General features: G+C 41.3%; 1 protein-coding gene across 3 annotated transcripts in view; it reads right to left on the reverse strand.

The window, feature by feature from the left end:
* Positions 1–468: 468 nt before the first annotated feature.
* Positions 469–21,926, reverse strand: part of LOC144523678 (kynurenine--oxoglutarate transaminase 3-like) — a 28,080-nt gene continuing 6,622 nt past the window's right edge. For all 3 annotated transcript variants that reach the window (XM_078259411.1, XM_078259410.1, XM_078259412.1), the window contains 10 exons: positions 21,788–21,874; positions 21,179–21,301; positions 20,973–21,093; positions 17,790–17,866; positions 17,373–17,462; positions 17,099–17,285; positions 11,944–12,017; positions 11,741–11,827; positions 11,504–11,605; positions 469–2,124 (listed from right to left, as the gene is read on the reverse strand). In XM_078259411.1, coding sequence (XP_078115537.1) covers positions 11,549–11,605; positions 11,741–11,827; positions 11,944–12,017; positions 17,099–17,285; positions 17,373–17,462; positions 17,790–17,866; positions 20,973–21,093; positions 21,179–21,301; positions 21,788–21,874 — 903 coding nt within the window. In that variant the 3' untranslated portion in view covers positions 469–2,124; positions 11,504–11,548. The remainder of the gene's footprint in view (positions 2,125–11,503; positions 11,606–11,740; positions 11,828–11,943; positions 12,018–17,098; positions 17,286–17,372; positions 17,463–17,789; positions 17,867–20,972; positions 21,094–21,178; positions 21,302–21,787; positions 21,875–21,926) is intronic.

The raw sequence follows: 21,926 nt of genomic DNA on the forward strand, positions 1-21,926 counted from the left end.
TGTACATTATGTGGCTTACAGTAGTGTGTATAAATTAACAAGTAGTAAAATCTTAATGGAGTTTTTGCATTCTTTTAAACTTTTTGTATTTTTAGTGGGTGTGGGTGATGTTTCAGAGTATGTTTTTTGCTCTCCACTGTTAATGTGACCATGCTTGATGCTTCCATATTTTCACCCTTCTAAAGCAGCAGCAATGTTTGAGCAACACATCTATTAATTCACTGTTCATAGGAATGCTAAAACATTCAAATAAAAAAAACACAAATTGATTTGGCTTTTGTTTTTCTTTTGCATCCCTGTTGTAAAAGGTGAAAAGACAAATACTAAACACTACATTACATTTGCATTGTCAAGTTGTTACAGTCTGATGTACTTTGTCTCCCTCATGTGGTCTAAAGGACAAACAATCTTACATCATTATTCACAGTGCAGTGTGGATCTGATGACAAAGAACTTCCAAACGCTACATACATAGAAAATACCTTTTTTTAAAGTAAATATAATGACAAGTGATAGTAGCGATAGCACTGGTGTAATTAATTACTTTAATGATGCCATGATTCCATTTAGAGGAGTCGGTTCCAGACCCCTGGTATTGGGTATGCTGGCCCACCACTACTGTTATTAATTAAACCTGTGTATTCCCAGCTTTGACAAAAAAGTCAAAATGTCTGCTGTGAAAAAATAAATTAGAGTGCCTACCAACTACTTTTCTCCACAAATGATCGGCAACCTCTCTGTCAATGGAGTTTGTTGATACATCTGTATTGAGGACTACTGTACACAGAGAATATTTGTGTCTTGGAGTCTTGAAAGACTTACCGGCAAATCCAAGCAATGTTTTCACAACACTCCTACTCAAAAAGCGATATTACTGTATACAGAGAATATTTGTGTCTTGGAGTCTTGAAAGAGTAATTTATAAAGGCACAACTGCAAGAGGACCCTAGGCTACAGCATAGCTCTTCCTAACTCTGCAGTCCCTGTTTCGGTACACATAAGCTTCCCTAAAATGTGTTGAAAAAACATTTTACTGGCCTGGAGAAGTTAGGCAGAAACTAGTTATAAATTAAGCTGTAACAACTCAAATGAGGTCAACATCTATGCGAGGCCTGTAGGCGTGTACGGCCGGGGCCAGGGTCGGGGCCGGGGGCGTATGGTTAAAAAAAAATTTGATACCTGTACCGATACCACCACGTGAATTCTATACCGGTTCATGAAGATACTTTTTCCGATTCCAATTTTTTAACATCCATTTTAACAAAAATAAATTACATTACGACACAAATCTTTTCATTAGTTTTTCAGGTCCTGCTCCGTGAGCCCTGCCTCTGTGTCTCCTCAGTTTTTAGGATATTAGTGACTATTACATATTTCTTTTAAATTTATAAAGCTTATACTTGTATGCACAAAACAACATGCTTTCATCACCAAGGTATATCCACATTTTCTAATCACCTATACAGGACAATTTAGCTATTTAAATACTTGAAGATATCTCAGGATACTAATAACACTGGCTCATTCCAAACAGGAAGTTTGAATGCTACAATTCATAATCTTGAAATTATGAGAAGAAATGTTACAACCTTTATCCGGGGACCTGTAACAGGGAAATAACAGAAGCTTATTTTGTGTGAACCTAATGGTGCTGCATGACTAGAAAGTATACAATGGATGGTTTGTAACTGTATGAGAGAGATGAGAGTTTATAACATCGATAATTCAACAGAAACGCAAAGGGAAGGAATGGAGTAGAATAGGAATAGGAATAGGAACAGAGCCTGGCAGTGGTGGCCTAAAGCTTAAAGAAGTGTGCTTGGGACTGGGAGGTTGCAGGTACAATCCCAAGACCTGCCAGATAAAATCTGTATCATCAGTTTATGCAAAGTTTAATACAGAGTATTTGATTAGCAATGAGGTGGCATATCTAATCTGTAAAGTCAAAGCAAATTTTAGAGAACGACAAAAAGGAGAATCCCATTTTGAACAGAATGGCAGACTGTTCCTTGTTGGTAAGAGAAGAACAGTCCATTCCACTCCTCTGGTAAGTGATGAGAAACAGATATGGTGAGATTGGTTCCACTGGGTTGAAGTTTAGAGTCCTGGTCAAACACAGGTACTCTGAGGAATTAAAAAAGTTATTGTTAGTCAATCTTCATAGGCTACAGTCCTACCACAATTTTTATTTTTATGTAATGCATAACCAATATCAATACCAGGATCACAGTTAAATATATGGAATAAAACAATCTCAAACTTTATTTGGTATAACTGAACATAGAGAATCAAATTTAAAACCGTACTAAAACAGAAAGAAGAGTGAGTGTGTTTTCCAAATTTACTAAATTATTCACAATAATGAACTGGATGAAAGGGAAGACAGAAGCCAAATGGATCAATATAGAAGATAAAATGGCTGTGATAACAATTAGAACATTAGCATTTATCAAAAAGAATCTTTCCAGTGTTTACCAAATATTGCAAAAAGACCACCATTGCTCAAGGAAACTTTCAAGGAAACTTTATCCCTGAGGGGCAATTTACATCCAGCAGTTTCACACACCAGACAAGCAATGTAAAATTGAGACAGTAAAAACAACAAATGGAGCATAACGTTAACATCAACAAGTCTATCAAAATATAAATTAAACATAAAACTACCTTACTTTGTTTAAAAGGCCAATAGCTGTTGGAATAAATTAATTCTTAAGTCTATTGGTCCTGCAAGTAGGCAGACGGTATCTACGGCCGGACGGAAGCAATTTCTTTTCATTAAAAAGAGGATTGGTTGGTTCAGACAGGACTGATTGGTCCTTCTTAAGCACCCTAGCCTGATACAGTGCGGTCCGGTAATCCAGGGTTAGGCCTTCAATTTTGCTGCATGAATTAGGACTGCCTGCGTCGGCCGTCCGACGGTCCGGCAAAAACGCAGGACTTTCTATTCATTTTAGTCTATATCCACAACGTTCTCGTCAGGATTTTGCGGCCTTTTTTTTAGATTGTTGTGGCCCAAAATGCCTGATTTTGCGGGAACTTTTGTAACAAATTGTGATAAAAGTTGCAATGTCTTTTGTATGTTTGTTGCAATGAAGTTTTTTTTTGTATAGTTCTTTAAAAATAAAAAGGAAACTTGTTTTGGGGAGAATAAAATTACTATGGGCTGAGATTTCCTAGTAACCTTACCAAAACGGCTCAGGACGCTGCAATTGTTGGTATAATATGAAAATGGCTGGTGAATTTAAGACAAAAAGTTCTAACTTATTGAATGAACATATGGCATTGGCTTGTTGATCTTTACATTGTTAGTTAATTTCCTATCCTGGCCTGGGACACACATTCATACGGTTTGATAAAGTACTTATTGGACTTTAACTTATCATTGCACTTACAATAACGAGCGTAGCTGTCCTCAATTTAGGTCATCCTGTACGTCTCATCTGCGTTTTTTCCTGCATCCACCGTGTGTTTCTGTGAGCAGCGGCCCTGCCCGCTTCAGCGAGCTGACAGGAAACAACAGCAGCAGCTTTCAGCGACTTTAGAGTGAAAAAACGTTACAAAATGTCTTTCGCTGTACGTTTTGTTGGTAAATGTGAGATGTTCGAGTCACACACATCTTGTCTTCATATCAGAAACAAGGAAATTAATTTGGCGACGTACGTTTGTTACGTCAACCCGTTCTCACTCCCGCTTGGTCAGTGGCTCTCAGAGTCACATACTGACGTAAAGTCTGGCACATGGGACTGCTGTGATTGGTTGAAGTCGCGGGAAACTCCAGTTATTGGTCAAATTTGCGTAAAAGTTGCGGTGATTGGTCAAAATTGCGAGTCGCACCAAATTCACGGTGATTGGTTGAATTTACATGAAATTATGAGGGCTATGGTTAACTGCTCCTCAGATCTCTGCAGGGTAAATCCAGACAGCTAGCTAGACTATCTGTCCAATCTGAGATTTCGGTTGCACGACTAAAACAACCTTTGAACGTACACGTTGAAACAAGTTGTGATTGGTTTAAAGAAAATCCAGAGCACATTTTTCTCCCATCCCGGAATGCTTCCTCCTCCGCAGTACTATGGAGGAAGGTCTGGCAATGCAAGACTACCGCAGGGGGGGGACACTCAAAAAAACGCAGAGGGCTTGCAGCGAAAAGTTGAGAAGACTCAACTTTTGGAGAAACGCAACCCTACGTCACACTGCAGTGACCAATCATGTAACCGGGGATCAGACTTGTCAGTGTATTTTGAGGCGGTGTGAGAGTCCCATAAAGTAAACAGGAAACATCACTGCCTCTATCACCGCCACAAGAAAGTTTTAAAATGAGCAAGCACTGAACTGCCCAGGAGTTTGTCTCGCTCATCTCTTTTCTTTCCCTCTCTCCTGTGAAATAAAGCTGCTTTCAAGTGTATTCGGAAACCTCGAGAACTAACGATCTGACGGAAAACAGTAACTGTGAAATATAAAGTCTACTTGTGCTTTGTTGGGGGGGATTTAAGAACACAACAGGACGTCACACAAATGGGCCGTTTCATTGTCATTGATTGCTTTTTTTGGTGTGAATGCCCCGTTACACCCTGCAGCCGGTTCCTGTTTTTTAAAGAGAATTGATAAAAGAAAAGGTTAAGATTGAGTTAATAAAACACTAGGAAAACATCTTCATAAAAGTGCTATCCACATTAAAAGCACAATGTTTTTGATTTAAAAAAAAAAAAATGCATCCTCTGGTGGGCATTACTGCACACAGCATCCATAGAGTTCAAAGGTCATCTTATCGTGAATAACAGTGCCAAGATATTTATAATGCTGCACCCGCTCAACAGCCTGATCATTGATGGGCTCAGGAGAGGAAACTAGGGGTCTACTCGTTATATCATCAGGATTTTTACCTAAAATGCATATGTAGGAGATAGTGGAAGATCAACATAACTATCAAAATATCTGATCATGGCATGCACTTCTAACCGGAGGACAGTCCCATGACAAATTAACGACTACCACAATTGTAAGACATGTCAGGCAGGGCAAGCGCATCCGAGTGCTCTTCTCATTTTGTCTAGTTTGTTGTCCCCTTTTTATGTTGTTTGTTTTTTTTAGAGTTTTTGTTGATTTAATTATTTTTCCTTTTTTTCCTGATTTGTTTTTCTTTTTTGTTGTTGTTGGTTTTTATGGTTTTTCCTTCTTCATCCGTCATCTTAGCTTTCTTTGCTTTCTTCTGCTTTGGGCCAACCTCGGACGTTAAGGCACTGGTTGGCTGGCCTTTTTGGCTGCTTTGGGGACAGCGCTGGTGTTTGGGCTGCAGGCGGCTCTTTGTCATGCTGCAAAATCTTTTTAGCCTTTAGCCCCTTCCCGCCAGCCGCACGATTCTTATGGATGGTAGGTTTACCTTTCTAAAGAAGAAGACGCATTAAAACAGTATAATTTTTAATGATCACTATGTTAAAAAGGGAATCTTTGAATGTCATTGTGTGTTGAACTTACATCCACAGGGGCTTTGATTTTTGAAGCTGCAGATAAGGTAATAGGGTGTGGAAAGGCCAATATAAGACAGTTGGTATAACCAATGTAACCCGTTCCATTGTGCCAATTACACTGTGACATCAATATACACACTACTGATGTGCGGTATTGACTTTCCTACACCAATTTTGCAGTATCAAAAATGACTACCCTGGTGTAGTAACTCATATAAATCTCCTCAGTGGACTAGACAGTGGAGACATTTTGAAGTCTAATCTTTGGGATTTTCATGGTTTGACATTGCGTTTGACATGTCGGCAAGCTTGTCGAGCTGAGCAGCACTACATTGACAATCTGTCAGCAGTTTCTAAACTCTGCCTTGGTTGTCCGTCAACTGTGTGTGTGTGTTTGTGTGCCGTAAATGTGCTGCCGTAAATCGTTTTTAGCTGCCGTTTTTTGATAAAAACTGTATAACGTTTAGGCCTACATGGGTGGGTTTATACCCCTTCATTACTTAACAATAATTAAATGTAGGCCTACATGAAATGTGTGGAAATTTTTTTTTACACCGACTGGATATGGCTTTTTCTGTAGTATCCGCACTTAGGTGAAAATAATCACACAGCAGGAATGTGTCCATTCTGTCCTATAACAAGTCAATTGGTGAATATGGTAGATGAATGGGTCAGACTCAGGGCTTACATGATGTCTTCAGCACAACTCTTACTGGACTTGTCTCAGTTGTCTTTCATTCTCATCGCGGTAATGTTATGGATAATAAATTTACGGTGATCATGCAGAGAAATTGCAGGAAGTTTGACCTGAACTGCTGAAGTACAAACTGGATTACTTTACCTGATCAAGATATGGATTATGTTTTATTTGCTTAACTGTAAGGAAAATCGTGTAAATGGATGAGGTAAACTGACAACAAGTGATGTTGAAGGCCCTGAACACCCACAGAGGTGTTTTCAGTTAATGTGGCTGATTCAGGACTGATCTGTGATTGATTCTTTCTGAGTCCCCTGTTAGTGTTGTTGCACCTGTTAGGGCAGAACATATGACAGCTTTATCATCCTTATTGGTAGAAAGAATTTGTGACCTATTAAGTAAGTTCCCATCAAAGCTCCCCTTCAACCTGAGCAGAGTCTAATCAGCCAGAATAACTGAAAACACGTGTGGGTGTTCAGAGGCTTTAATATACGATGACTGATTGCAGGATTCAAGGCAGCTAATTCGGGGTTAGTTTTCGTTAGATGTGATGAACATCACGTTAAGTGCGAGTCCTCGGTTGATTGTGTGCTCGTTTAGTGTTCCGTGTTGCTGTCAGGATGTGGTTACGTTACTGTTAGGTCGATTTGTCAGTAGATTGTAACGCAGCTGCTGTTGAAAGCTAATGCTAGCACACAGCAATAACTTTGACTAACAGTAGCTAGCTAGCTAGTTCACTGACTAGGTTGTTTAAGTTTATCTTTGTGGAAAATATAAATAATCTAACGTCACTCTATACCGACGTGTGGGGAGTGATGCCAGCCTCCCAGGTCACTTTGGTCCTTTTGGTTAAAGCAACAGGTGCAATACCGTTAGCTAAGTTACAGCTCATGCCCATAGGTGACAATAGTAAACGGTACCCAGGTAAGATGGCACACGGTTTCTTTTACGATCTATGATTATAACGTTACCATAAGTTATAACATCATGTCACGTCTATTGTTTATATCTATGGCCCCAACAATGTCACATTGTTTTCACGTCATTTACATTTTCTTTAAAAATATCGACGAAACGTTAGCCGTTTTAAGGATTGTAGTAGGCTAGGAAGTGGTCTGTTTTACAATATGGACAGGCTGTTGGCTCGATACTTTTGAAATTACTCAGTGTCTCTGCTTCTTGATTGCAGTTAATATGTCTCAATATATTCCGAGCCACTTGAAGAACGTTGCTCTCTATGAAGCATGAAACCATGAGGTCTGATCTGCAACACATTGTTATCCTCCACATCACTGTAGCTCACGCGAGGCTTTCCACTGCGGTCTCGCAGGCGGTGACAAAACTCAGAAAAGTTATCTTTACTCAGATCCTGCAGGACGTTCTTCAAAGCTTCTTTGTTTGTTTTGCGGGCCATTTTTCATATGTAGACGTCTTTCTTTTTTTAGGGAGGAAATAGTGGCAACCAAGTGGAAGGCTACCGTTCAGATATGAATATGGCCTGAAAAAAGGTGCTGCCTTATGATTCGCCCAACACCTACAGGGTTACCTGATCAGTATGACAAAACCAACCGGAAAAATGCGGACCTGGCAACCCTGTACAGAGACAACGCAGCCTCTAGAAAGTTCTACCCGTCTCAGGTGTGCGTCATCCATGTTATAAGAAATGGATACAGCTGCATTCAAGGCAGAGCCCTGTTCATTCCTATGAGAGTTCATAATGGAGCCAAAAATTACCCAGATGATCGTCACTGCTTTCACATTGTGCGGCAAATAGAGCAGGTGCACTAGAGACTTTTCCCCAGTAACTACCTGTTTAGCGCTCAACTAACTTCAATGGGGATTAAATGATTTAATCGTGTCGCCTCTTCTAGACTTTCCAAATGTTATCAGACCAAATGAATCAAATTCTGATAGTGAAACGAGACCTTTTGCGGGGATTGTGAAGTTCAAAAAAATGATCCACTGATTTCCAGTGGGGAAGTCTTTGGGGGAAAGTCTTTTGGGGACCAGAGGGCATCATGTGAGGGGCCGGGAGTTGCAATTCCACCGTTTGGCCACTTTATTAAATTTCCTTCAAAGCACGGGGGACTGGCCTGGAATGTCAAGACTGTTCAATCAGAATAACAACAATAGTGGACGTGATGGACAAATGGTTCATCCCTGCCAGGTATTTTTTGAAAGTGCCTGCACTTTTTCAAATAACAGCTTCTCAGATGGTTGTGTAGAAAACCATCTGGTGCGTGAGGGATGCAAAATTCGGTATTTGGTGAATACACACACTAAATTACTGTGAAAGTTGTTTCTACAGGTAAGGCCAGCTAATAAAGTTCCAGCATTAATTGTCATATGTAGAACTCTTTTGGGGATTGCATTTCGTTTTATACAAATACATTTCTTGAGACAACAAACATCTGCATATAATTTTTTCCTTTGGAGGTTTTCCAAAGAGAAACAGAAGCCAAAAATGAAGAGACCCATAAGCAGATACTTTCCAACTTTGTATTTTGTAATCAAAGATTAACATCAAAGAGACTCTACTCACCATTATGGTATTAACTATTATTTTACAAAACTTGTGTCTTGGTTCCAGTTTTATTGTAAACTAAACACAGGACAAAAGGACAGGAGTTACAGCAGAAAGGTACAGTCAAAGCATCCCTTGGCTTACCTTCCGTCTATTGTTAAACCCCTATGAAAATATTAACCGACAAACAAACCGCCATAGCCCACACCATTCAAAGTTGGGGTAAAATGTTTGAATTATTTAGTCATTGTTTCCCTGTTGCCCTGACTTTTACTAAATACCTATTCTGAACATTCCTATATCGTTATAATTATATGTTAGAATAATGTTTAGAAAGCTAAATGGAGAGAATTTTTGGCTTTGTTTTTCACAAAAGCACCTCCCTTTATTTGCCATGCGCAGCACTGATTACCTTGTACCTCTTTCACACCAATGACCAGGGTTGGACCAGGTTTATCTGACGTGTTCAACCCTCATTTTGGCAATTCAAACCAAGTCAGTCAACGCGGGCTGATCCCTGGTCAAGGCAATTTCAGATAGCACCAATGGCACAACTAGGGATCAATGCATAACAATTACCTTACATGTTGGAAATGGGCGGGGCAGCTCACGTCATATTTAGTAAACGGCTAACGACTACTCCAGTCCAACTGTAGACATGGATGTGTTATATTAACGGCTGTACACCACCAGAACTAGTGTTAATTGTAGCTACTTGAATTCGTCATTAGTGGGGTTTCCATCTATGTGCATTTTGAAGTATTGCATTAGAAAATGTTGATGGAAACGGAAAAATAAAAAAAAAACGTCCTCAAATTCGCAAAAGCATTACGCTCGCTTGAGGTGGTTTTTGCCTTTTTCGAAAAAGAGTCAATGCGCAAAATGGGAGATGGAAACAGCTTTGCCGAATAAGTTGTGACGTAGCGAACACGTAACTCACATGACTATAGTCCCGGTATCCATCGGATGGGGGAAGGATCGGGAAATGGGTCCCATCAGTAGGCCGTACACTTGTGGAACAAAGTGCGTTGTGGAGTTTCTGTGCGCTATAGCCTGTGCCTCAGCCACATCGGGTAAATTGATGAATTGGTTCAACAGCTTGAATCGTATGGCCCTGCACACCACATATACACAGTGGTGAACGGTTGTCTCTCTAACACCAAATGTATCTGCCACAACCCTGTATTCTGCACAGGTGGCCAACTTGTACAATGCTACCTCTCTCCATTTAGCCAAAGAACTTAGCTTCTAAACTCTTTGATTTAGCAAGCCAGTTTGCAATCTACAACCATGTGTAACGTCAACTTGTGACGAAACTACACTTTGCGTAGTCTAGTTTATTCGCTCTAAACCAGTTGATGGAAACGCTTCTAATTTGCATTTTCTTTTTTGCGACATTTTATAAGTTTGGTTAAAATTAGCTTAACAATTAGATGGAAACATGACTATAGTACAGTAGGATCTCTGCAGCCAGCAGAGATTTGCACTGCGAGCTTGGGCGAGGGGAGAGAGAAATAAAGCACATTTTAGAATTGACAGCGATTACACTCTAAAGCATGAATAAATAACAGTCAAACACTCAACAGAGCCAGATGCTCTTTTCTACTCCTCTGTATTTCCTTCATTGCAGGTGCAGCAGTAAACAAGGAAGTAGGCTACTCTAGTATCGATTTATGACCATTTTAAAGAGAACATTTCTCCTTGTTTGATATAATTGAAAGTAAAGTTAGGCTTTGCCGTCGGCTTCCTGGCTCCTTTCAAAAAAAGACAGAGAGAAAAGTGATTCACTCGAGCCAGCAGAACTGCAGGCTGCAAACCTGTGTCTCAGCCGGAGGCTTTAAAGTGAGCACTGAATATGAGAACAGAATTTGGTGTGGTATTTTGTTACCTTGTAGGGCTATAGTTTTTTTTTTAAATAAGGATATTAGTGTGGTTGTACTATTCAGTAATTGGGAAAATAATTACTAAACTAACATGAAAAAGAGTTTTGCTGAGATGGTGGATCGTCAAAAAAAATTCATACAATATCTTTGCCATATCGCCAACCCCTATCTTCAAGTGCCTTATTACTTTGTTGTGTATTTAAATTTAAATGCAAATTGCTTCAAAATGTCTTTCACCCTGCTTTGCTTTTGTGTCTAAAGGCTGCTTGAAAGCAGCAGGACTTAGGAGTTGGGCTTTTTTTTTCATGATCGGCACGTCGTGGTGATAGAGTCCAATGTTAGCGTGTTGGATGTGTTTCCATTCACTACAACAGTGTGGCGCCGCCAACACGGCATCGTCGTCTGACCAGGAACCTGCAGCCAGGTCTTCCAGCTCCGCCGTTTCATCTGTCATAGTGGGACTGACTAGCTCGGCAATCCTCTTGCTGTGCTAACCTCAGTACATGTTGCTAACGGCAAACGGCTAATATAATTATCCGGGCAGAACTTGTGCTTGTCAACTTTGATTCCGCATTAGGTGCACCAATCTACGTACAAAATAAACAAAGCATTATTGCCGATCGCGTACTGAATATCGGCTGATAACAATCGGCAGCTGATCAATCAGGGTGTACCTACATTTTACCGGTTTCTAGTGTGCAATTTTACAGTCAAATCCCATTCCCTTGGGGCGCCTGGATAGCTCATCTGGTAGAGCGTGTGCCCCATGTACAAAGGCTCAGCCCTTATCGCAGTGGCCGCAGGTTCAGCTCCAACCTGCAGCCCTTTGCTGCACGTCATTCCCCCTCCCTCTCCCATTTTACATCTTCAGCTGTTCTATATAATAAAGGCCTAAAATGCCTAAAAAAACAAAATCCCATTCCCTCAGTACCGCAGAGTTGTAGCTCCTGCTCAACTCTTCAGACACTGCATCCCATTACATCATCTTCCAGTTTTTCAGGATGGTCTCTGCTGCATCTAGAGTACTATCTTGCTGTTAAGACAAAGACAATTGAAGGTTATGTAAATATTGTGTTTTTCACCACAGAAAAGTGCCAACATAAGTCTTTTCTAGATCATTTTGGGTGTGGTGTGTTTTTTGGTTTGTAACAAAAAGTTTTGCATTTACCTTTATGAAGCAAAGGCGAATATATTTCTCAAACTGCTTCTTGGACTCATCTCCAACAAATGCTGTGACTGGAATGGCTGCCAATTTCTGTTTCAAATATTATTAAAACAATATTATTATTAAAACAATGGCTGCAATGTGAGTGCATCTGAATTAGAATTTAGTACTATATATTATAAACCGAATGAACTCAGTGTATGTACCTTTTCTTTAATCATCCACTGCACAAACTTGTAGTCGTAGGCTTCATCCCCGACCATATGTGACAGGTCCTGATCTACGATAGACACAGAGCAGAGATAAATACTCAGCAGCAGGGTCGGGGTCCAACAGACTGTCCCACTGCTGATCCACCACCAAACTGCTAAAATACCAGGATTTATGAAGTTTCAAATTGCCTACCTGCAAACTCAGAAGAGCTGAAAAAATATTATTATTATTATTATTATTATTATTATTATTATGAGCTATATATATTTATTGATTTAAAAAAAGAAGCATCTAATTGTATTTGTCTGTTCAAAAATATAAAACAATAAAAAGTTGATCTACAAAAAGGACGGCGACATTAAAGAACGGCTTGTTTATTGCTGAGGCCACAGGGTCAAAATTAAATGATTTATTAAAAATGGAATAACAATAACTTATTTCACCAGTAAATTCCTGTTAAACGACAAAAAAAAACACTGGATGGGAAAAAGGTATTTTACAACAACATTGAATGCAGCACGAGGCTGGCAAGGCAAATTTCAAGTGAACGCAACATCTGTGTTGTTTTTCAAACAACGGCAGCTGCAGACTGCTGGAATCCATCCATCCATCCATCTTCATCCGCTTATCCGGGGTCGGGTCGCGGGGGTAGCAGCTCCAGCAGGGGACCCCAAACTTCCCTTTCCCGGGCCACATTAACCAGCTCCGACTGGGGGATCCCGAGGCGTTCCCATGCCAGGTTAGAGATATAATCCCTCCACCTAGTCCTGGGTCTCCGCGAGGCCTCCTCCCAGCTGTACGTGCCTGAAACACCTCCCTAGGGAGGCGCCCAGGGAGCATCCTTACCAGATGCCCGAACCACCTCAACTGGCTCCTTTCGACGCAAAGGAGCAGCGGCTCTACTCCGAGCTCCTCACGGATAACTGAGCTTCTCACCCGATCTCTAAGGGAGACGCCAGCTACCCTCCTGAGGAAACCCATTTTGGCCGCTTGTACCCTGGATCTTGTTCTTTCGGTCATGACCCAGCCTTCATGACCATAGGTGAGGGTAAGAACAAAAACTGACCGGTAGATTAAGAGCTTTGCCTTCTGGCTCAGCTCTCTTTTCATCACAACGGTGCGATAAATTGAATGTAATACCGCACCTGCTGTGCCGATTCTCCGACCAATCTCCCGCTCCATTGTCCTCTCACTCGCGAACAAGACCCCAAGGTACTTGAACTCCTTCACTTGGGGTAAGGACTCATTCCCTACCTGGAGAAGGCACTCCATCGGTTTCCTGCTGAGAACCATGGCCTCCGATTTAGAGGTGCTGATCCTCATCCCAGCCGCTTCACACTCGGCTGCGAACCGATCCAGTGAGTGCTGAAGGTCACAGGCCGATGATGCCATCAGGACCACATCATCTGCAAAAAGCAGCGATGAGATCCCCAGCCCACCGAACTGCAACCCCTCTCCACCCCGACCACGCCTCGATATCCTGTCCATAAATACTACAAACAGGATTGGTGACAAAGCGCAGCCCTGGCGGAGGCCAACTCTCACCTGAAACGAGTCCGACTTACTGCCGAGAACCCGGACACAGCTCTCGCTTTGGCCCTGAGAAGGGACCCCCTCACCCCGTACTCCCGCAGCACCTCCCACAGTATTTCCCAGGGCACCCGGTCATACGCCTTCTCCAGATCCACAAAACACATGTAGACTGGTTGGGCATACTCCCAGGCTCCCTCCAGGATCCTTGCGAGAGTAAAGATCTGGTCCGTTGTTCCACGACCAGGACGGAGTCCGCATTGTTCCTCTTCAACCTGAGATTCGACTATCATCCGAACCCTCCTTTCCAGCACCTTGGAGTAGACTTTACCGGGGAGGCTGAGAAGTGTGATACCCCTGTAATTGTCACACACCCTCTGGTCCCCCTTTTTAAAAAGGGGAACCACCACCCCGGTCTGCCACTCCTTAGGCACCGTCCCAGACTTCCACGCAATGTTGAAGAGGCGTGTCAACCAAGACAACCCCTCCACACCCAGAGCTTTAAGCATTTCTGGACGGATCTCATCAACTCCTGGGGCTTTGCCACTGTGGAGTTGTTTAACTACCTCAGCAACCTCCACCAGGGAAACTGATGCCAATCCCCCATCATCCTCCAGCTCTGCCTCTACCATAGAGGGCGTATTAGTCAGATTTAGGAGTTCCTCAAAGTGCTCCTTCCACCGCCCTATTACCTCCTCAGTTGAGGTCAACAGCGTCCCATCCTTACTGTACACAGCTTGGATGGTTCCCCGCTTCCCCCTCCTGAGGTGGCGAACGGTTTTCCAGAAGTACCTTGGTGCCGACCGAAAATCCTTCTCCATGTCTTCTCCGAACTTCTCCCACACACGCTGCTTTGCCTCTTTCACGGCAGAGGCTGCAGCCCTTCGGGCCCTTCGGTACTTTGCAACTGCCTCCGGAGTCGTCTGGGATAACATATCCCGGAAAGACTCCTTCAGTCGGACGGCTTCCCTGACCACCGGTGTCCACCACGGTGTTCGTGGGTTACCGCCCCTTGAGGCACCTAAGACCCTAAGACCACAGCTCCTCACCGCAGCTTCAGCAATGGAAACTTTGGCATTTGTCCACTCGGGTTCAATGCCCCCAGCCTCCACAGGGATGCACGAAAAGCTCCGCCGGAGATGTGAGTTGAAAGTCTGTCGGACAGGGGCCTCCTCCAGACGTTCCCAATTTACCCGCACTACCCGTTTGGGCTTACCAGGTCTGTCCAGAGTCTTCCCCCACCCCCTGACCCAACTCACCACCACATGGTGATCGGTTGACAGCTCCGCCCCTCTCTTCACCCGAATGTCCAAAACATACGGCCTCATATCAGATGAAACGATTATAAAATTGATCATTGACCTTTAGCCTAGGGTGCTCTGGTACCAAGTACACTTATGAGCATCCCTATGTTCGAACATGGTGTTCGTTATAGACAATCCATGACTAGCACAGAAGTCCAACAACAACCAACCACTCTGGTTTAGATCAGGGAGGCCGTTCCTCCCAATCACGCCTCTCCATGTGTCTCCATCATTGCCCACGTGCACGTTGAAGTCCCCCAGCAGAACTATGGAGTCCCCGACTGGAGCCCCATGCAGGACTCCACTCAAGGTCTCCAAGAAGGCCGAATACTCCGAACTCTTGTTTGGTGCATATGCACAAACAACAGTCAGAGTTTTCCCCCCCACAACCCGCAGGCGTAGGGAGGCGACCCTCTCCTCCACCGGGTTAAACTCCAACGTAGCTTGTGAGTATCAGATTTTGAGAGGCGGCGGGCCGAGCCGACCGCTCGTCATTTCCGGTAAGTGTTTTAACGTAAGTGTTCCTTTTGGGACAATACTAACCATCGAAAGTGGGCACTACGGCAGTAAGTGGTCAGTGCACATTAGCAGTGTACTGACGGAAGTATGCGGAATGAGACACAGCCAGCATGGTAATAAAGTTATTACATAGCCATGTAATAACTTTAAAAGACCCTCAAAATAAACCCTGAAAATAACCGTTAACATATATAACGGCTGTTATGTCAGCTGTAGACGGCTTTACCCAGTGTTAAATTTGAGTTAACGTTATTTTAGACTGAATCAAGCTGTCAGCTAGCGGTTAGCCGAATTAGCTGTTAACTAAACTAATGTTAGCTTCCCAGCAGAGGCTAACGTCAGAAGCTGAGGGACAGATCGTGATTCGTGCAGTGCTGTAAATCCTCGTGACGGATCGTGCAGGCAGCACAGATCGGGTACTGATACCCTCCCTCCTCACCAGCATGAGTTCCACCAATCAGAGGCATCACTGTGGGATTGTGGGATTGTTCAGGACTGTGGGTAATGAAGTACTTATCCAAGACATCGCGAATAAAAGACATTTATCTCAACACAAGGGTAGTGCCCCATGATTTGTGGTGTCTATATGAGAATATACAATCGCTGAGTCACGTCAGCATGCTGGTTTTCGACGGTTACGATTTTATGGCTTATACTCCAATTTGTCAATGGAGAAATTGCATTGTATTTTTACTTCCGGAACCCGCTGTGGGCGGGACTGTTGAGCTCTATACAGACACACTTTTACACCGTTTAGCTGTCAGCATTTTAACCGTGTTTACTCCAGCTGCTAGTTAACGGTAGGCTAACGTTAGCTGCTGTCAGGTGTAGACTAGCGATACGGCGATGTTTCAGTTCCCTCTAACGTCCGTTTTTGGAGCATCCAAGAGAAGCGTAGGCATTTAAGTGACACCTAAATAAGGCACCAAAATCCGCGTTGCTATTTGGTCCGGTAGAGAACGGTCGTTAAGGCACCGGTGCCGTATTAGCATCGGGTCTTGGACCCCCTCGAACCCCCCAATAAAAACTCTTCGGATCTACACGATTCACGTGGATGACATTTTCCCATTCAAAACAGCGATTTTCGACTAGTTTGCAGATATGCAAATTGTATCAAAGGTTTCGTCTTCTCTCATTTTTATCAGCATGAGGCCATGTAAAAAATTAAAAAAATAAAAATGTCTGTTTTAGTTCTGAATGTAACCTTGTGAGTTTTTCCTTTTTAAATATTAAGTAATGAATTAAAAGCTATTAAATTTCAAACCTGTTACAAAAATACTATTTTCTTTTTTCTGCAAAACTTGAGTTTGAACTTTGATCAATGTCAATCATTGAGTAAATAATACAAAAAAATATTAATTCCTTAACTATTTTTATTATTAACTATTTATTTACTTAAAACTGTCAGCTATTTCCTACTGCACACATTGAAAAAACACATTATTTAACTCCAACAATGACGCAAACAGATGTTTTAAGTGCAAATAAAATCTTGGATTGAAGGCAAAAACCTTTCTACATAACTGCGGAGTGACTTCTTTTGCATTAACTGATCTACTGTGCTTTAAAAGTCCAGTAACTCTTCCAACACAATGACAACTTTTACAAGTTATTTCTTCATTCTGTGGGCTCAAGCTTCCATTGCACTACTTGGATCAACTAGTCAGTTCATTTCTGTGAAGCACATAACACCAACATGAAAACTAAAATGAGCTACCAAGCTTCTCCCCTCGACTTGCATGCAACAGCAGTGTAAATGTGCTAATGATGTCAGTTCAAATATTCAGTAACTCACTGAGAGATGTGACGTCCGCGAGCATGAAGTAGCCTCCCTCCGGGATGACGGGAGTCATACCAGCCTCTTGCAGGATGGCAGCCATACGGTCCCTCTTGCCCTCAAGTTCTTCTGCCAGGGAGGAGAAGTAGCACTCGGGCTGATCCATCAGCTCAAAGTTCCGCAGCAAACCTTGCGCCACAGCCTCCTGAGAAGAGAAAAGGAGAGCTAGAAGTTTCAGACAAAATCATAAGAGTTTCAAGGAACATATTGTGCAAGAGCTGTGCAAACTTGCCTGTAAAGGTGTCGGGCAGGTGTACAGAGTATTCTGCATGACGGTCTGAAGATGCTTTATCAAGTGCTCAGGTCCTATAGACCAACCAAGCTAGGAGACACATTTTTTGTCTGATTAAAAATAGTTTTTTTGTTTTACAAAACATACAACTCGCAACATGAACAAATCCCCACTCCCTTCTGTCATCACCACCCACCCAGACACAAAGCAAGAAAAGATGACACAGTAACTACAATATGCCAGACCATTCAACAAAATAGACAATAAGCCATAAACATGTATAAATGACAAAACCATAAGCCCATCATGCACGTCTCTCCCCCGCACAAAGCTTCTTCGGAGAGGAGACACACATTTTAACGACATGATGACATGTTGAATATAAAAAGTTGTGTTCTAAATCCACAAATTTCTTACCTTCCATCCAGTAACACTAAATGTTTTCCCTGCACTGCCGATAGTGATTGTCCTATCCCACATTCCAGGCAGAGTGGCTGTAGAGAAAGAAAACTACATCAGAATTTCAGGAAATTGAAATTCAGAAAAAGTTTCGAATATTTCATCTTTTACGGCCAGTGACGACAATTTTTTACATTAAACATTCAATATTAAGAACATAATTTCATGCCGAAAAATATATGTTTTCTGAAACACTGGCCTGGTGTGTACAAATACTATAAATGCTCCTCAGGGTAGGAATCAAACTAGAATGTTTAACTTGAATATAAGAATGAAATCATTTCCATGCAATGGAAACATAGAGAACTGGCTTACAGAAGTTACGTTAATGCAAGTGTTGAGCCTATAAATGAAAGAGGCTATCACTATTTGCAGTCAAGCATGAGACAACAGTCAATGGTAAACTCTTGAATAAACTGTGTTAACGTGTCTGGTTAGCAACTGAGCTTAGCGGTTTGTTGGGGTGAGGGGAAGAAAATCAATACAGCGTAGTATTGCAACATTTTCCATGGTAATAGTGTGTCGGTACACAGATCTTTTATTATATAAATTGCACATTAGAATTTAACTTTTTGGTACTATAATAAAAAAATTCAATTCCTTCTTCAGTCCACTAGATCAGTGGTTCTCAAACTGTTTTCAATAATGTACCCCTGATGTTACGTGCTGTTTTGCGGCCAAATTGGTGTATCAAATACATTTGAGACATTTTAAGGTGTCTCCATTTTTTTTCGCACTGAATCGCACAACATTTAAGCTAACATTTGCGAACAAAAGTTGCTAGCCAAAATGGATCTCGCCATCTACCTACAAATAATTAATATTGCAAAAGCTGTAATTGTACTTTTGAATTATTTTTTTAAGCCAAGTACCCCCTGACCAACGCTAATCATTTTTGCTAGAAAAAACGTCAATATAAAGAGGAACAGTACAGCGCTGTCAGCGATAGATTTACTAAACAACAGCCCTGTAACTGAACATTTTTAATTAGCAATTAAATGCTAATGAGAAAAGGAGACAAAAACTGTAAAAATGACAAAACCTTGGAAAAAGATGGTAGAAAGAAGGAAGGAAGTAAGGCAAGAATAGGTCGAAAATAGTATCAAAAAGAGTGACATAACTTTGAAAAAAGCGAGAAACTTGTAAAAAGTAGGACAGTAGAAGGAAGGAAGGCAAGAATAGGTCCAAAGAAGGCGACACAAATGTCACATTTTTGGTAGGGAAAAAAAAGAGAAACAATGTTCTGGACAACAGCCTTGTAACTATTAAACATCATACGCATTTTAACTAATACTTTTCCATGACTTTTTCATGACTTTTTGGCAAATTTCTATGACTATGTATTCCTGAAAATGTCAGTCGACATTATTCAAAAAGAATAAAAATCTGTGTTAAAGTTTACCCTCAGAGGTTTAACAATAAAATGAATGACAATTTATGTGGTTCATAGTGGGAGTCGTAATATCGCCCCCCGAATAGAACACTGAGGTTAGGACGACGTGAAATACATTTATTAAAAAGAAATTCCATGACTTTTCCAAGACCTTCTGGGTCTTTTTATGTTTCCAAAACCTTTCCAGGCCTGGATTTTGCATTTTTTTAAAATTCCATAACTTTTCCAGGTTTTTTCAAAACGTATGAACCCTGAAACATTTTGTTAAATATCTCACGTACCCCCTGCAGTCCTCCAAAGTACCCCTAGGGGTACACGTACCCCCATTTGAGAAACACTGCACTAGATTGTGCAGTTGAGTTTTTTTCTGACGGGATCAGCAGATGAAACAGATGTTGACAAAGTTTTTCTTTGGGGACATAATTTGAAGTTGAAAAAGGTAATAAATTGCAATATATCGTTGAATATCGCAATAGGTTTAAAATTAAATTATTATCATATTGTGACATAAGTATCGTGATAATATCTTATTATGGCGCCTCTGGTGATTCCTCCCATACTGGTTTCCTAGCTCGCATATGACAAACTGCCCATTACCTTGGTGGGATATTGTGACTGACTAGGGCTAGCATGTTAACTGCTATCTAGCATGACCAGTTAGCTTGCCAGCCACAGTAGCTTAGCCAGTTAACAGTACTTCTTCACCAAGCTACAAGCAACACCTATTTCACTAGTACATATGAATCTATTTTTGCAGAGCGACTTTCTGCTGTGACTGAACCCTAAAGCAAGGGTTGTTGCATGTAGAGGTTTCCATCCCTATAGCTGTGTGTAAAGAATGGATGAGCTTCTATTATTATAAGATGGATGACAGTAGCTATGTTTCCATCTACTTTTCAATCAAATTAACTGAAGTTCACTAAAAACATTCACGTAAATAAAGCCGGTGAATGTGTGTTTCCATCCAACAGCTTTAAACCGAATAAAAACCTGTGCGTACTGATGTTACGTGCTGTTTTTGCGGCCAAATTGGTGTATCAAATACATTTGAGACATTTTAAGGTGTCTCCATTCTTTTTCGCACTGAATCGCACAACATTTAAGCTAACATTTGCGAACAAAAGTTGCTAGCCAAAATGGATCTCGCCGTCTACCTACAAATAATTAATATTGCAAAAGCTGTAATTGTGCTAATGTGCCAGCTGAACACATCAAGCTCTAATAAAACGACGACACTATCAAAACATGGCTATGATGATGCAGATAAATCATGGCATTTCTTCGATTTTTTGCTTTCTAAAATAGCCGTTATATTTTGCTCGTAAATGAAATGTACTGAAGTCCGAAAGTGTCCTCGTTCGTCCACCTATATCTGTCTTTGTTGACACCCGCCGTGTCTGCAAAGAAAGCAGAAATGACCTAAAACTTCTTCTTCTTCTTCTTTGTTTCATGGTGGGTTGCAACCATAAAATGACCTAAAACGTAATCGCAATTAATTATTTATTCGGTAAATGACGTTTCCATCAGCGTTTAACTCATGAGCCGTTTATCGATTAAGAGAAAATCCAATTAGAGTGAACATAAAAACTTTGTGTCCATATTCGTGAAAATCAATCAAATCTTACAAGACATTTTTCATTCAATATTACTTAATTTGCAAAAAAACGTGATGATGAAAACATGGCTACTGATTGGCTCTTTTATACTCTTTTTTTTTGTCAGATAGGTATGTTGAGCTGAAAATGTACCAATTTTGATGTGTTGGTGTCCCCTGTAGACAAGCCACTCATAAACCTCATCACTGAAGCACAGAGTGTCATGTTTAATACAGAGGTCGGCGATCATCTGCAGCTCATCTCTGGTGAAAACCTGCAGGAAGAGGACAGGAACTACTGAAAGCACTGGTTCTTCCTGTCATGTCAAGTCAGCAAGCAACATAATGACTGTGACTTACCTTCCCAATGGGATTGTTGGGTGTGTTGATGATGATGGCCTTTGTCTTAGAGTTGAATTTACTGGAAAGCTCATCTGGGTCGAGAAACCAGTCGGCACTTGTGATTGTCTTATTTCCAGACTTCTAAATTTTTGCAGAAGATGTTTTGTGTCATGGCTCCTAATATCTGCTAACATACTTAAGACGTGCAGCAGATAAAATACATACTGTATATCGTCGCTGTTGGGCAAGAACCTTGCATCTCCATATTCCGTCATTACATTTTTTTTTTTCAGAAATCAATGCTATTGGTCACAGAGATCTGAGGAGCAGTTAACCTCATAAATAGACCGGAGTTTAGAATGCCAACACAAAGAAAGCAGAAGGTAGCAGACATCCGGCGAAATGAAATGAAACATCATCGATATGGTAAAAAACAATGGTAATCTATTGAGTGGCTGGTAAAATTTGAGCAATCACTAGCCATTTGGCTGGTGGATGAAAAAAGTTCATTTTGAATCCTGTAAGCTCAATAAAACGTATTCAAATTAGACATACAAGGTTTTTACCCGACAGTGACGATATATGAAACATGTGTGACAAACATCAGTAGCTTTAGGTGTAACTTACAAGGCGTAACGGTATCAACACAGGCTTGGCCCCTGCCATGCGCACCATTGGTACATAACAATCGAAGAAAGGTTCTATTATGATGACCTGGAGTAATAAACATTACGCAATTACTAATATACTGTATGTACTGGGAGCA

This window comes from Sander vitreus, chromosome 9, assembly GCF_031162955.1.
Source record: "Sander vitreus isolate 19-12246 chromosome 9, sanVit1, whole genome shotgun sequence".
In the NCBI taxonomy this organism is placed as follows: domain Eukaryota; kingdom Metazoa; phylum Chordata; class Actinopteri; order Perciformes; family Percidae; genus Sander; species Sander vitreus.